The 14,395-nt window shown below is 41.6% G+C and overlaps 1 gene segment (V, D, J or C); it reads left to right on the top strand.

Moving 5' to 3' along the window:
* Positions 1 to 2,962: 2,962 nt before the first annotated feature.
* On the top strand, positions 2,963 to 7,480 carry LOC130041660 (T cell receptor alpha variable 14/delta variable 4-like). The segment is given in 3 exon segments: positions 2,963 to 3,011; positions 3,160 to 3,463; positions 7,411 to 7,480. Coding segments are annotated over 3 exon segments (423 nt in total).
* Positions 7,481 to 14,395: the final 6,915 nt, after the last annotated feature.

Here is a 14,395-nt window from a genome sequence, read left to right as displayed (position 1 = left end):
GTCTTTTAATTATGAATACAGAGAACAAAGTTTTAATGTAAGCCTTGTGATTAAATTTTAAATTTTTTGTGAATAAGAAACATCTGAAAGTTTGACATTTAATTATTCAAAAAATTTAGCAAGAACATGACCCATAAATCTTTATTACTTTAGAATTTATCCCCACTTTATTTTTATTGTTATATTTATAATATGAAATCATTGTCATTTGTATATGTGAAAATTTTATTCGTATTTGCTGTTCATTTTACTGAACTCAAGAAAATGAATGGAAATTATATTTTTTATTAAGATTAATTCCTAAACCATTTTCCCATGCGACACGAATTAGCTGCTCTTCAGATTCTTTTAACATTCCCTCATATTCTTACTATGCATAAATTGGCAGCTGCTATGCTGAGCTGATACATCTTGGCTGAGTCTTGGCTGACAATTATTTGCCAGTAAATTTAAGCTTACAGGGAAACTTAAATTGAAATGAACACATTTGAATAAGAAAATCAGTATTACAGTCCTCAAACACAATTGGCTTTATATTTCTCTCAGGGTAACAACTAGCACCTGTGACAGAAAACATGATGATTCCTTTTTTTTGTTTTGTTTTTTGGGACACACCCAGAGATACTCAGGAGTTACACCTGGCTCTGCACTTAGGAATCACTCTTGGTGGTGCTCAGGGGACCATATGGGATGCTGGATATAGAACCTGGGTCGGCCGCATGCAAGGCGAATGCTGTGCTATTGCTCCAGCCCTGATGATTCTTAGTTAGACTGTTTCTTAGAGAATCCTCACAGAAGGAGAGGGAACCTACACTCAGTTTACTGGTTTCGTCTTTAATTCAAATTAGGAGAGAGAAGGTTCTGATACCATGGCTTTGAAGTGCCTTACCACACTTGGGGAGAATTTATTGTATGCAAGGAAAAGAAAATCTCTAGGGTGAGAATCTAGATTGATTCAGATACAGATAATTTAAGTTTAAACTTCCCCCAGGCCTGATTTTTTTTCTACTCTCTGGATAATTTGCCATAATCTTGGTGAATAAAAGCAATAAAAGGCCTTTCCTGGGTCTGGAGGTCAGGAGTTGAAAATTGTTTTTCTTGTGCTGAATGAAATGGAGGTGTTAGCAGGGATGCCTCTTTCCAGAGGCTCCAGGACAGAACCTGCCCCTTTCCTCTGGCAGCATTTCTTAGTGGGTGGGTGTCATTCCAATCTCTGTCTCCATGATCTTGCTTTGATGTCTGTGGGATCCCTGGGTGACTTAGGTGGAGTGGGGAGGAGAGAGGGGGCAGCCTGTAGAAGGGGATCTGCTACGTCCTCTTGATCTACCTCTGCCCTGTGGGAACAGCTGGAGAAATCTAGGACTGCCAGGAATCAGCTGTGAACCTTGCTCCTTGCAGGAAAGGGAAGTCGGTCCTGGACCTTCCCCGGGCCTTTTCGGTTTTCATTTTCCCCTCAGAGAAAAGAATTTCAGCAGACTAGCAGTAAAGTATAAGGTTTTCTTTAAGTTTTTATGAAGGGGAAAGCGGGGGAGGGGGGAAGGAGAGGGAGGGAGAGAGAGAGCAAGAGAGAGAGAGAGAGAGAGAAAGAAAGAGAGACAGAGACACCGAGAGACAGAGAAAAGGGAGAGACAGAGAGATACATGAGAGGGAGAGGGAAAGAGAGAGAGAGAGAGAGAGAGAGAGAGAGAGAGAGAGAGAGAGAGAGAGAGAGAGAGAACATGGGAACCCCAGTACACCCCATCATAACACATGGGCACAGACAGTACATGGGCGTAGGCAGCACATATGAGTACTTCCTTTGTTCAAGTTGACTATTATAGTGTTTTCCCAACCTGCCCATGTATGTCTTTCTACCTAGGTAAGAGATTGTTGCTAGAGTTGATTGCCAAGGGGGTAGAATTGGGAGTAGTTGATGGTCTTCTTTGATATTCCTTTCCAGGCCTTTGTTTTGCTGGAGCTTCTCTCTGAGAGGGATCCAGTCTTTTCTGGGTCTGTGCTGGCCCAGAGAAAGGTTTTATCAGGTCTTAGTTCCTGTGCTCACAAGATGGCTTTTTTCAGCCCTGGGGCTATTGGATACTTTACTTCCCAGGAACTCATTGTCCTGAGGGGCCCTTTCCTAGCTACCTGTTACCTGCTTCAATTTCATTTCTTCCATTAGCAAATCTCTCACTGTGTCCCACTTAAATTATGCATGTCATTGCATTTAGAACAAATAATCCAGAAATTTTCCCCCATCTCAGGATCATGACTTAATCAGAACTTCATTTACCCTCTTTAGCACCTATATAGTTGAGGACATTTGAAGACTGGGAGATTTAGGATCTGATTTCATTTTATTTGTTATTTTACCCTTCAAGGCTGAGGATTTTCCAAGTTGGAAAAACAAGATAATGTACTTACTGGTACCCAGTTATAAAAATAGATCTCAGTGCCTTATCATCTCAATGATTTCACCTCTCAAAAATCATGTAGAAATTGATTCTATTTCTGTGCAACTATACGTGTGACTTTCAAATTCTCATATAGTGTGTAGGTCATGTAAGCATCACACAATTATGGTACAAAACCCCAGTGCTTGTTCTGGGAAGTTATCCTCATATTATCATTTTCTCTCTCAGGCTTACCTCCTGGAAAGACATAATTCATTCTTTTTTATATTTTTATCTTATTGAGAATGTCACATTAATGTAAACATAAATTTCTCCCTGCCTCTCCGATATAATTATGTGCAAAGGAGGACGTGGTTAATGAATGTGAGGGGAATGTGGGTTGGAGGAGCCTCTCAATGCAAGGGAAGTTTGATCTGACACACACCAACTTGCTGTACCAGGAACCCCCTGTTTCCTGTTAGGGGGCAGCAGCAGCACAGACCCAGCAGTTTTTCCCCTCACCCAGTCAGACTCACCTCACAGTGCAGAGCCCTGTTACTGAAGATATTTTCGGCTGGTGGAAGAACGGAGGCATGTTGCTCTGCGGTGCTCTGAAGGTGTTCCTGGCTTCCATGTGGCTAGGTGAGCATGGCCCCAGTGGGAATGCGCTTCCTCCATGGCCAAAGGACTGGATACAGCAGTGTCCTGTGGGTACCCTGGATTGCAGGGTAGCAGAGTGCAATACGGAATCTCTTTGGCCCACACCTCTTATCTTTTTTCCCCCTTCCAGGATTCAGTGTTTCCCAGAATGTAAATCAAACTTCGTCTTCCATACTAGTGCAAGAGACAGAGACTGTGACCCTGGACTGCACATACGATACCAACTCCTTCAGCTACGGTCTCTTTTGGTACAAGCAGCCTAGCCATCGGGAAATGATTTTCCTTATTCGTCAGGTCTCCTATAATGAGGAAAATGCAAGAGAAGGTCGCTACTCACTGGATTTCCAGAAGACAAGCAAATCCATCAAACTTGTCATCTCAGCCACCCAGGTGGAGGACTCTGCAGTGTATTTCTGTGCGCTTAGTGAGACACAGTGAGTGGTGTGCCGGAGGGAGGCGTACCAGAACAGCAGAGCTCTGCTTGATGCATCCGCCTGCTGTAGGGATCAATACACAGAATTGCGGGTGCAGACAGGAAGTGGTTGGTCTGTGGCAGCTCCAGAGTAGAGTTAAAGAGAAACAGTGAGTTTAAGTGAGAACCTCTCCAGAGTTAGTACCCTGATTTATCCTCAACACCACATGGTCCATCTAGTTATTCTGGGTGTAGCCTAGAAGTCTCTGAGCACTGCACTCCATGATCCTGAATGCCAAGGAGCACTACTTGAAGTAATGCTTGGTGCTACAGGGATAGAGGACCACTGCCTCTTCAGAGCTTACACTGAGGTGACTACTGGATGGATAAGAACTGCCAGGAGGGCTTCCAGGGCCACCTGACAATTTTTGTGAAGCTAAAACAAAATTATTGCTATCGTGGGTTCATTGCCCATGTCCAGAATTATCATTCACCTGTCACATTCTTTCTCTTGAAATTTTGTTTTAATTAGAGATATACAGAATTTTGTAGTAGATTCAATAGCTACCTGGCTAAATAGAATCTTTGCAATAGGTGATTTGATTGAGCTATGAAATTTGGCTGATGAATTTGAGAACCATCTCATAGAAAAATCAGCTCTGCCTGCGAATTGTATTTTAGATATTAAGATCTACTCAGTGTCTCTATATCTTCTTTTTTAGTTCATATCATGAATAGGAAGAAAAATTCTCTATCATGTTTGGGTCTCTAACAATTAAACTATCATGAGGCAGATTAATGAGATAATAGCATATGAATTTTTTTGAAATAATTTTGGAGGCTTGCCACGCTCTGACGTGTGGCCAAAATACTCTTGGTAGCTTGTCGGGCTTTCCGAGAGGGGTGGAGGAATCGAACTCGGGTCGGCCATATAGACTGTGTGCAAGGCAAACGCCCTACCGCTGTGCTATCGCTCCAGAGTGGTAGGGCGTTTGCCTTACAAGCGGCCAACTTGGCCGACCCGAGTTCGATTCCTCCGCCCCTCTCGGAGAGCCCTGCAAGCTACCGAGAGTATCTAGCCTACACGGCAGAGCCTGGCAAGCTACCCGTGATGTACTCGATATGCCAAACACAGTAACAACAAGTCTCATGATGGAGATGTTACTGGGCCGGCTCAAGCAAATCAATGAACAATGGGAGGACCGTGACCATGAATTTTGGAGGAGGTTTAGGGCACACTCTCAGATGCTCTGGGATTATTCTGGCTTTGTACTCAGGAATCACTTCTGTCCTTTCTTGGGGGACCATATGGGGTATATCCATACTTTCATCTTAACAAAAATTTTTTTGAGACTGAAAATTATTTCACTGTATATAACAATATACTTACTATTTACCTTGGTCGAGAAGTCAACATGACGAATGACCTGGCACCTGAGTTGAGCAGAAGGAAGAGAGCGACTTGGAATGCCTTTAAGAGTGTCAAAGAAATAGCTAAGAGGATGAAGAACCTCCAGCTCTGGGCACATCTCTTCAATTCCACTGTTCTTCCTGCATTAACATATGCCTCAGAGATGTGGGCACTACAAAAACAGGATGAGAACGCTATTCAGGCCTCCCAAAGAGGAATCCAAAGAACTATGTTTGGAGTATCACGCTTCACTGAAGTGAGAGAAAGAATCCGGAGTTCCGACTTCCATCAACGATGGAGAATCAGGGACTCTGTCTTGTTTGCCAAGGTGTGGAAAATCAGATGGGCTGGACATGTGATACGATTTTGAGATGACCACTGGACTAGAATTGTTACCATCTGGATTCCATGGAACATCAAAAGATTGCGTGGCTGCCCACCTAGGAGATGGTCAGACTTCTTCATCAAACCCTGAACGATCAGTTTGAGTCTCTTCGTGTTCCTGGAGCGAGCAGACGCCATTGGGCTACACTAGCATGCCATAAGGACGAATGGAGATGAGCAAATCCATGAGTAATGGGATGTCAAGTGATCAAGTGAACAATATATGCTCATTATTACTTTTCTTCTTATTATTATCATTATCATTAGTTTTGGGACCAACCTCATGATGCTCAGGGGTTATTTCTGTTCTATACTTAGGGATCATTCCTGGTAGGTTCTAGGGACCCTTTGGGGTACTGGGGACCAAACTCGGGTGGGCCGTCCATGTGCAAAGCAAGTGCCCTTCCCATTGTACTATTGCTCCAGCCCCTATATATGCTCAATAAATTACTTGGTGAATTCTGTAGTTGCTTCCATTTTTTTACTATCTTGAATAATACTGTTTTGAACATAGGTTGAAAACAGATCTATAAATATACTGAATATATAGTTAGGTTATTTCCATTTTGGTAAGGACTATTTTCATAATTATTGGATAATATAGTCACTCTATCCAAGTTTTTTAAAGGAACTGTCGTACTGTTTCCTTCACTGACTGACACTTTATGCTTCACCAACAATACAACAAGGTTCCAATTGTTCCATGGTTTTCTCATTTATGCTGACCAAATGGGATGGACTGCGTGAGGAGTAAGTATGTTGTACAGTCAAGAGTTAGCAGGTGGGTTGGGCTGGCATTGTGGGGCTGGCAGTCTTGTAAGGCTACAGTGAGAGGAGGGAGTAGTTGGTGCACCTACTGACCTGCACAGTGAGGCAGGGGTGGGGGTGGGAATTCTGGAGCAGAAGTTTGCTGGGAGTTATAGCAGTGCTTGGCCTTGTTGACCCCCTTCAACCATTTTTAAGATTTGTTTGTTTTGGTCTTTTTTGTTCTTGAGTAGTAGAAAGTTTTGATTAGTATTCTAAATGCTAACCTCCTACAGATATTGGATTTGAAAATATTTTCCACAATTCTGTAAATTAGATAATTCAAAATTTCACTGTGTTGCTTGTTTCCTTTATGTAGAGAATTTTAACATTTTGATATAGTGCAAATATCTGCTCTTTTATTTTCTTTGTTCTTAATTTTTTTGTGTGAGGTGTAGGAATAAAACCCAGCATATACTACATACCCCATGTACTCTACCACTAAGTCATATCTTCAGCCTTCCCATTTCTTTTTCTTGTGTTACAGGGTAGTGCGATGCTATTAACTAGATAGTGTTTCATTTGATGCATCAGAAAGATTTTCCTTCATGTTTTCTTCAAGTAGTTTTTGGTTTTATGTTAATGTTTTGTCTTTTAGCCATTTTGATTTATATCATTTTTTTTATATGGCATAAGGTAAGGGTCTAGCTTCATTCATTTGATGCTGCTTCTCTATTTTTCTAGCACCTTTTATTGTGGAAGTGTGTTTTCACCACTAAATAGTCTTGGGGCTCTTGTTGAAAGTTTATCTGACCATGATGTGATGATTTATTTCTGAGCTCCCTGTTCAATTCCATTGGTCCATATATCTGTCTTTATGTCAGTATTCCACTAGGGTTTCACTTCTGGTTTGTAATAAATTTTGCAGTCATGAAGCATGAGGCCTTCACTTTATTCTTTATTTTATATATTTGCTATTTGGGCTTAGGTCCACAAAATGTTGTGTTTTGTTCTATTTCTGAAAAACATCTCTGGGATTTTAATAGGGAATACAATGAATGTGCTTATCACATTTATCAGTTCCGTGCCATTAATTATGTTTCAGTTAATGACTGAGCTAATATACTGTGATGCTTTTGATATGGTCTGTGTGCAGGCAGTAAGCAATACTATCTAGGTAATATCATAGTACTACCCTATAGCACAAAAATGAGAATACCTAATCACATATTTCTGCATGTATGTTCCCTAGTAAGCAATGTATGATTATATTACAATATATGATTATATTTTATATGTAATAATGAGTATATTACAATATATTAAAAGAAACTCTCTTCCCAGTATTTGAATTTTCTTACTTGTTTTCAGTACTGCATAGTTTTCAGTGTATAGTCTTACACTGCATAACAATGTTTGGTTAATGACAGGCTGACGTATATGAAAGCTACTCCTGTATTCCTGTTGCCTATTGATGATGTCGCCATTGTCAACTTGTAGTGCTTTATGCTGGCAGCAGTCTCATTTTTCATATTTGCCCTGTCTCTTGATGACGTCATTTTTACTCATGCTTGATTTAACCTTGTGTTTTTTCACCATGCCACCAAAATGTATGAACACTCCTAACGATGTGTTAGCAGCTTGTTGAGTGATTGACCTAGAAACAAAATTAAAACTGATAAAGAATGACAAGAGTAAAATTAGTAGTGATTATTGTTGTCTCTATTAAGTTATGGTCCATTCCACCATAGTTATAAACTTGATGACCTAGAAAAAGTGAGAGAAGCTGTTATAAAGCTGCTTCAATGAACACAAGGAGATTAACAAATTATAAAGCTTATATATCTATAAGATATGATGAAACTTATAATGGCCTGATTGAAACCTGACATAGTTTTACCTCTCTCAGTAACTAAATGATTGCAACCGAAACAAAAATCTTGTTGGACAATGAAAAAATCTTTCCTGAAAAATAGTATTATCTTTGGCGGTTCAATCAATGTCAGAGTCAGTTTTCCTTACAAAATGTTTAAGTGAGTGGTATGTCTGCAAGTGCTCATGTAAAAGTCCCTCAAGAAAAAAAAAAAGGAAGAAAGAAAAAATTCTAGAGGAGCTGAATGTGTAGGAAAATCACTTTACAGCAAATCTTTAATATGGATGAAAACTTATTAACCTGATTTTGTGTGTCCACATGTCGGGAGAAACACAACTCTCACACACATAAAGTACGCACTTTACCAATCAGCTACATTTCATTCCTAAAACTTCCTAATTTGGAACATATGCTCCGAAGGTTTTTCTTTTGTAAGGAGAATGCCAGACATTCAGGATTTTTTTTTTCTTTTTTGGTCATACCTGATGATGCTCAGGGGTTATTACTGGCTCTGCACTCAGGAATCACTCCTGGCGATGCTCAGGGGACCATATGGGATGCTGGGATTCAAACCCGGGTTGGCTGCGTGCAAAGCAAACACCCTACCTGCTGGGCTATCGCTCCAGCCCCATAACATTCAGGTTTTTAAGGGCAAGAGAGCAATATTGTTTGTGGGCAAAAGTTGTGGGCTAATACTTGGTGATTTGGCACAGTGAGAGCCCTAAGGCCTTCTGGCATCAATAAGCTGTTTGCTACAGAGTTATGAGGCTGTGTGTGACCCTGCTTCTCTTCCAAGATTTCCCTACTGAATTACAATGCCAGTGAAATGTAGAAGTGCTTTTTGGAGAATAATATCTTTTATGATTGAGTTTATTGCTTATAATGCCCCCCAGATACACGCTTTTATTGGTGATCTTCATCCCAATATCAAAGGTGTTTCTCATTCCAAACACCACTTTGGTTCAATGGTGGTTAAGAATCACTTAATCACTTAATCACTTAATCCCCGTTATTCATCGATTTATTCGAGCGGGTGCCAGTAACGTCTCCATTCATCCTGGTTGCGTGCTAGCATAGCCCAATGGTATCTGTTCGTTCTAGGAACATGCAGAGCCTCAAACCAATCATTTAGGGTCTTGACGAAGAAGTCTGACCATCTTATAGGTGGGCGTCCACGTGATCTTTTGATGTTCCATGGAATCCAATCAGTAATGGCTCTAGTCCAGCAGTTGTCTGTAAACCTCCTTACGTGTCCAGCCCATCTGATTTTTGATGTCTTGGCAAATGAGACAGCGACCCTGATTCTTGAGCGTTGACGAAGATCAGAACTCCGGATTCTATCTCTCATTTGAGTGAATCGTGATATTCCAAGCATAGTTCTTTCGATTCCTCTTTGAGAGACCCGAATAGCGTTCTCATCCTGTTTTTGTAGGGTCCAGGTCTCTGAGGCATATGTTAATGCAGGAAGAATAGTGGAATCAAAGAGATGTGCTCGTAGCTGGAGGTTCTTTGTCCTTTTAGTTATTTCTTCAATGCTCTTGAAGGCATTCCAAGCCGCTCTCTTCCTCCTGCGCAACTCAGGTGCCAGGTCATTCATCATGTTGATTTCTCGACCTAGGTATATATAACTGTTGCATTCGGAGATGGTGGTTCCATTGAGAGCGAATGGAGCGTCAGGAACAAGGCTGTTTCTCATAAACATTGTCTTCGTAAGATTCAGCTGTAGTCTGACCTTTCCACATTCACTGTCAAAGTCGTTCAGCATTTGTGCCGCTTGGCTGATGTTTGGTGTTATTAGAATGATGTCATCAGCAAAGCGGAGGTGGTGTAGTTGCCGACCATCTATCTTCACTCCCATGTTTTCCCATTCCAGTCGTCGCATGATGTTCTCGAGGGTGGCACTGAAGAGTTTTGGTGAAATGGTATCACCCTGCCGAACCCCTCTCTTGCTATGGATGATTACTTCTTTGTAGAATGGTGAGATTTTGGTAGTGAATCCGCAATAGAGCTCACGAAGGATCCTGATGTATTGAGTTTGTACGCCCTGATTGGCTAGGGCTTCCATGACCGCTTCTGTCTCAACAGAATCAAAGGCCTTCTTTAAATCAATGAACATTAGACAGAGAGGCATCTTGAACTCCCGAGATACCTCAATGAGCTTGGTTATTGTGTGGATATGGTCGATGGTACTGAATCCTTTTCGGAATCCAGCTTGTTCACATGGTTGTCCTTCATCTAGTGTTCTGCTAATCCTATTCAGGATGACTCGAGTGAATAGTTTGTAGATGACAGATAATAGGCAGATTGGGCGATAGTTGCCAATGTCGTGGATGTCTCCTTTCTTGTATAGTAGTACAGTCCTGCTGGTTTTCCATTGGGATTGGACCTTGCATTCAGACAGGTAGCGTGTGAAGAGTCGAGCCAATGTATTGATGAGTACTGATGGTAAGTTCTTCAGGTGTTCAGGTCTGATCTTGTCTGGGCCAGGTGCTCTTTGTTTCTTTACCGACGAGATGGCATGTTGGATTTCGGAAGGGAGAACATTGGGAACGACATATCCATCATGTGGTATGTGGTATGTGGGCAAGTGGATGTGGCTATTAAAGAGATCTGAGTAGAAGTCATGAATAATCTTCTCCATTGCCCTTCTGGAAGATGTGATAGATCCATCATGATGTCGGAGGGCAGTCATCTTGGTTTTGTAGTTGGTGAAGGACAGGCGGGCATTACAAATGTTTTTTCCAGCTTCTGCTGCTCTCCTGTTTTTGAGGTCATCCTTGATGGCTTCTCTGCACTGTTTTGCCAGTTCAGATGTTCGCTTGTGGTTGCCTGAGGCATGTGCCAAGCCACGTTGGCGAATAAGTTCAAGAGTGTTCGAAGAAAGACGGTTTTTGTGGTTATCTCTCTCTTGGCATTCCTTGCACAATCATGGAGGTGCTGAATCATTCGATCGTATTCCTCATCAATGTTGTCAATGACGGCATCTTCCCATGTTGCCGCAATAGAGCCAAAGAGCTCCCAGTTGGTGGTTTTTCTGGGAGTCCTCTTCTTAAACCTTGCATTCTTTTCTCCTCGTTCTGTGAGGTAGAATTTTGCAAGAAGAAGACGGTGGTCTGATCCCGTTTGGAATTTTGGGTAATATTTGTGATAATCTCTGGATCCTGGCCGTTGTTGGGGTTACACGGCAGTTGGAGGGTGTAACTGTCTAGTTACTGACAGGTCCAGTCCCAAAACCGTGCAGGCTTGGAGATCTCAGCCCCGGGTCCCACACACCTGGGTTCCTCTGCCAGTTCTGTTATATCTGAGGCTTATCCAAGTGTGTGGAGAGTGGCCCCAGTAAGGCCTTGCTTGGGGCCTGGAGGTCTTCAGCTGTTGGGCCCTGGCGAGGATAGTCAGACACAGGGTAGGAGACTCTGCCTTGTGCTTTCCCGGGAGCTTGTTGTGATAATCTCTGGATCCTGGCCATTGTTGGGGTTACACGGCAGTTGGAGGGTGTAACTGTCTAGCTACTGACAGGTCCAGTCCCAAACCGTGCAGACTTGGAGATCTCAGCTCCGGGTCCCACACACCTGGGTTCCTCTGCCAGTTCTGTTATGTCTGAGGCTTATCCAAGTGTGTGGAGAGTGGCCCCAGTAAGGCCTTGGTTGGGGCCTGGAGGTCTTCAGCTGTTGGGCCCTGGCAAGGATAGTCAGACACAGGGTAGGAGACTCTGCCTTGTGCTCTCCCGGGAGCTTGTGGTTAAGAGGTGGTTAAGAAACGGGTTTTTTTTGTGAGTTAAGAGGTCAAGGAATTCCGGTAAAACTTTGATGGAAATGGCACCTTTCTCCATCCTGTGTGTGGATGATCATGGAGTTAAGCTTGTAGGAGCAGTTCCTAAGGACCTGTTGATCAATGTGGAGGTATTAGTACTGCAACAGGAATACATAGCTGAATAAGAGATGAGAGAAAAGAAAGTGTGGAGGAAAAAAAAAAGAATTCACAGTAAAGGGTCTAGTGAAAGATTTTGCAGTTATCAACAGTTTGAAAAAATATAAAACATAAACTCTCACACAGAAATAATTTTATTAGAACAGCGAAATATTTTTTTAAATTTTATTTATTTTTTTATTAGCAAAACACCATGAGGTACAGTTGTAGACTTACAAAATTTCATGCTTGGGTTTTAGTTATACAATGATCGAGTACCCATCCCTCTACCAGTGCCCATTATCCACAACCAATGATCCCAGTAGCCCTCCCACCCGCCCCCCCACCCCATCCTCCCCCCACTGCACCTCTGGTGGCAGGGCATTCCCTTTTGCTTACTCTTTCCTTTAGGGTGTATATTTTGCAATAGAGGTTTTGAGTGACCATTATGTTCGGTTTATAGTCTATTTTCAGCATGCATCTTGCATCCCAAGCATTCTTTACTTGGTATTCCCTTCTCTATCTGAGCTGCCTTTTCCCCCAGCATGTGCTGCCAGCTTCCAAGCTGTGGAGCAAACCTCCTGGTACTTATCTCAACTATTCTCAACAATAATATTTTAACAATAATAACAATAATATTATAATTATTTCTCAACAGCAAAATATTAAGGAGAATCATCTGTTTAAAAGCAAACCTATGTATGATGAAAAGAAGCGAACCATCAAGTTTCCTTGGGCATATTTCTAAAAAGAGCAACACCTTCTCAAGAAGCACCTCAGGAAGGTCCTTCAGGATTATTCAAGAAGTCATTTAATCTTAGGAGATGGCGGCTTCAAGCGACTTACTGCACCTGAAGACCCTCCACTGAGATGAGAAGTGGAGGTGGAAGACCATGATATTTATGATCTGACCTTATGTAGGTTTAGGCCACTGTGTCTGTGTGCTCGATTTCATTTTTAATAAAAATATTAAAACATTTAAAGATAAATAATAAAAACTAGAGACTGTCTTTAAATATTAAGAAAATTGTTATTCAGTTTTAACAAAAAGGTATTAAAACATTGAAAAATAAGCAATAAAAATTAGATAAAAGGACTGTCCTCAAAATTAAATAAATTGTTATTTAGTTTTAACAAAAAAGTATCAAAACATTGAAAAACAAGCAATAAAAATTAGATAAAAGGATTGTCCTCAAAAATTAAGTAAATTGTTATTGAGTTTTAACAAAAATATTAAAACATTTAAAAATAAGTAACAAAAATTAGATAAAAGCTTATAATGTGATGATATAAAATACTTAATGTGTTTCTGTTTTAAGCAATTATTTAAAGGTAAAGTAAAGTAAAGGCCCTCCCGTTGATCATCGAGTTGCTCGAGCAGGCCCAGTAATGTCTCCATTGGAGACTTTGTTGTTACTGTGTCTGGCATATCGAATACTCTCGGTAGCTTGCCGGGCTCTCCGAGAGGGGCAGAGGAATCAAACTCGGGTCGGCCATGTTGGCTGCGTGCAAGGCAGACGCCCTACCCACTGTGCTATCGCTCCAGCCCATGGCCTGTTAGCTCAGTTGGTTAGAGCGTGGTGCTGATAACGCCAAGCAATTATTTAAACAGTTAAAAATAGCTTATAAAATAGAAATGCTTTAGGAATTTTAGATTAATTTATTATTGAAGAACAACATATTTAAAATGAGTTTAGCTCCTTCACGCCCTACCAAGGTCACCAGTTGCCCCCCACGAGTGGCTCTCCGGCATGGCCATGGCCCCAGAAGCACAAGGACTTAATGTAGAGCCCAGCAGCTTGGAGCAGAAAAGTGAACGGACTATGCGTTAATCCACGCCACCATGTCTGCCCGGAGGGGAAAGCGTGTTGGTCCCTTCTGCCTTCTCTCCTCTGGAAAGAAAGGTGGCAGCCGCATGGGAGCCTTGTGGAGAGCTAGGTATGAGCTGGTAGTGATGGGGCGACTAAAACCTCATGGGAAGGGGGGCGTTCCTGGCTCGTCCTTCACGCTCTACCGAGGACACCAGTTGCCCCCCACGAGCGGCTCTCCGGCACGGCCATGACTCCAGAGGACAGAAACCAATCTCTTAATTATCTGACTCTCAGTAGAAATACTTCCAGGGTTAATAAGTAAAATAGCAGAAATCCAAAACCGCGACATCATTTAATTCTTGAACCCAGCTGTAGAAAGCAAATCATTTCACAATGCTTTTTAAGCAGGTCTGATTTAGGGGGGTAAACTCTAAATAATAATGGTGCATCTATTATTGAAACAATGAATCTAGTCAAAGTAGATAGAGTGTTAACTAGAATTCATCTGCCTCACAGGCATTTGAAGGGGTCGGGGTTGGGGGTTTATTGGGGTTCTTAGTGGTGAAAAATAAGTATTAGTAAAGGGAAATGTGTTTGATATTTGCATGACCGAGACCTAAACCTGAAAACTTTGTAACTTTTCCCACAGTGATTCAATAAATAAATAAATTACGTAAAAAAATAAAAGTAAAATGAGTTTAGCTGAGTGTATACTATTCAGTAAGTTTACAGTTGTGTAAAGTAATTTTCTAGACCTTCACATTCACTTACCACTTCCACACCAACTCATGCAGATCTATTTCTAAATCTGATGTGCCATTCATT

This window comes from Sorex fumeus, unplaced genomic scaffold (genome assembly GCF_029834395.1).
Source record: "Sorex fumeus unplaced genomic scaffold, SorFum_2.1 ptg000098l, whole genome shotgun sequence".
In the NCBI taxonomy this organism is placed as follows: domain Eukaryota; kingdom Metazoa; phylum Chordata; class Mammalia; order Eulipotyphla; family Soricidae; genus Sorex; species Sorex fumeus.
The sequence above is the reverse complement of the archived record's forward strand: the minus strand, read 5'-3'. Positions and strand labels throughout refer to the sequence as shown.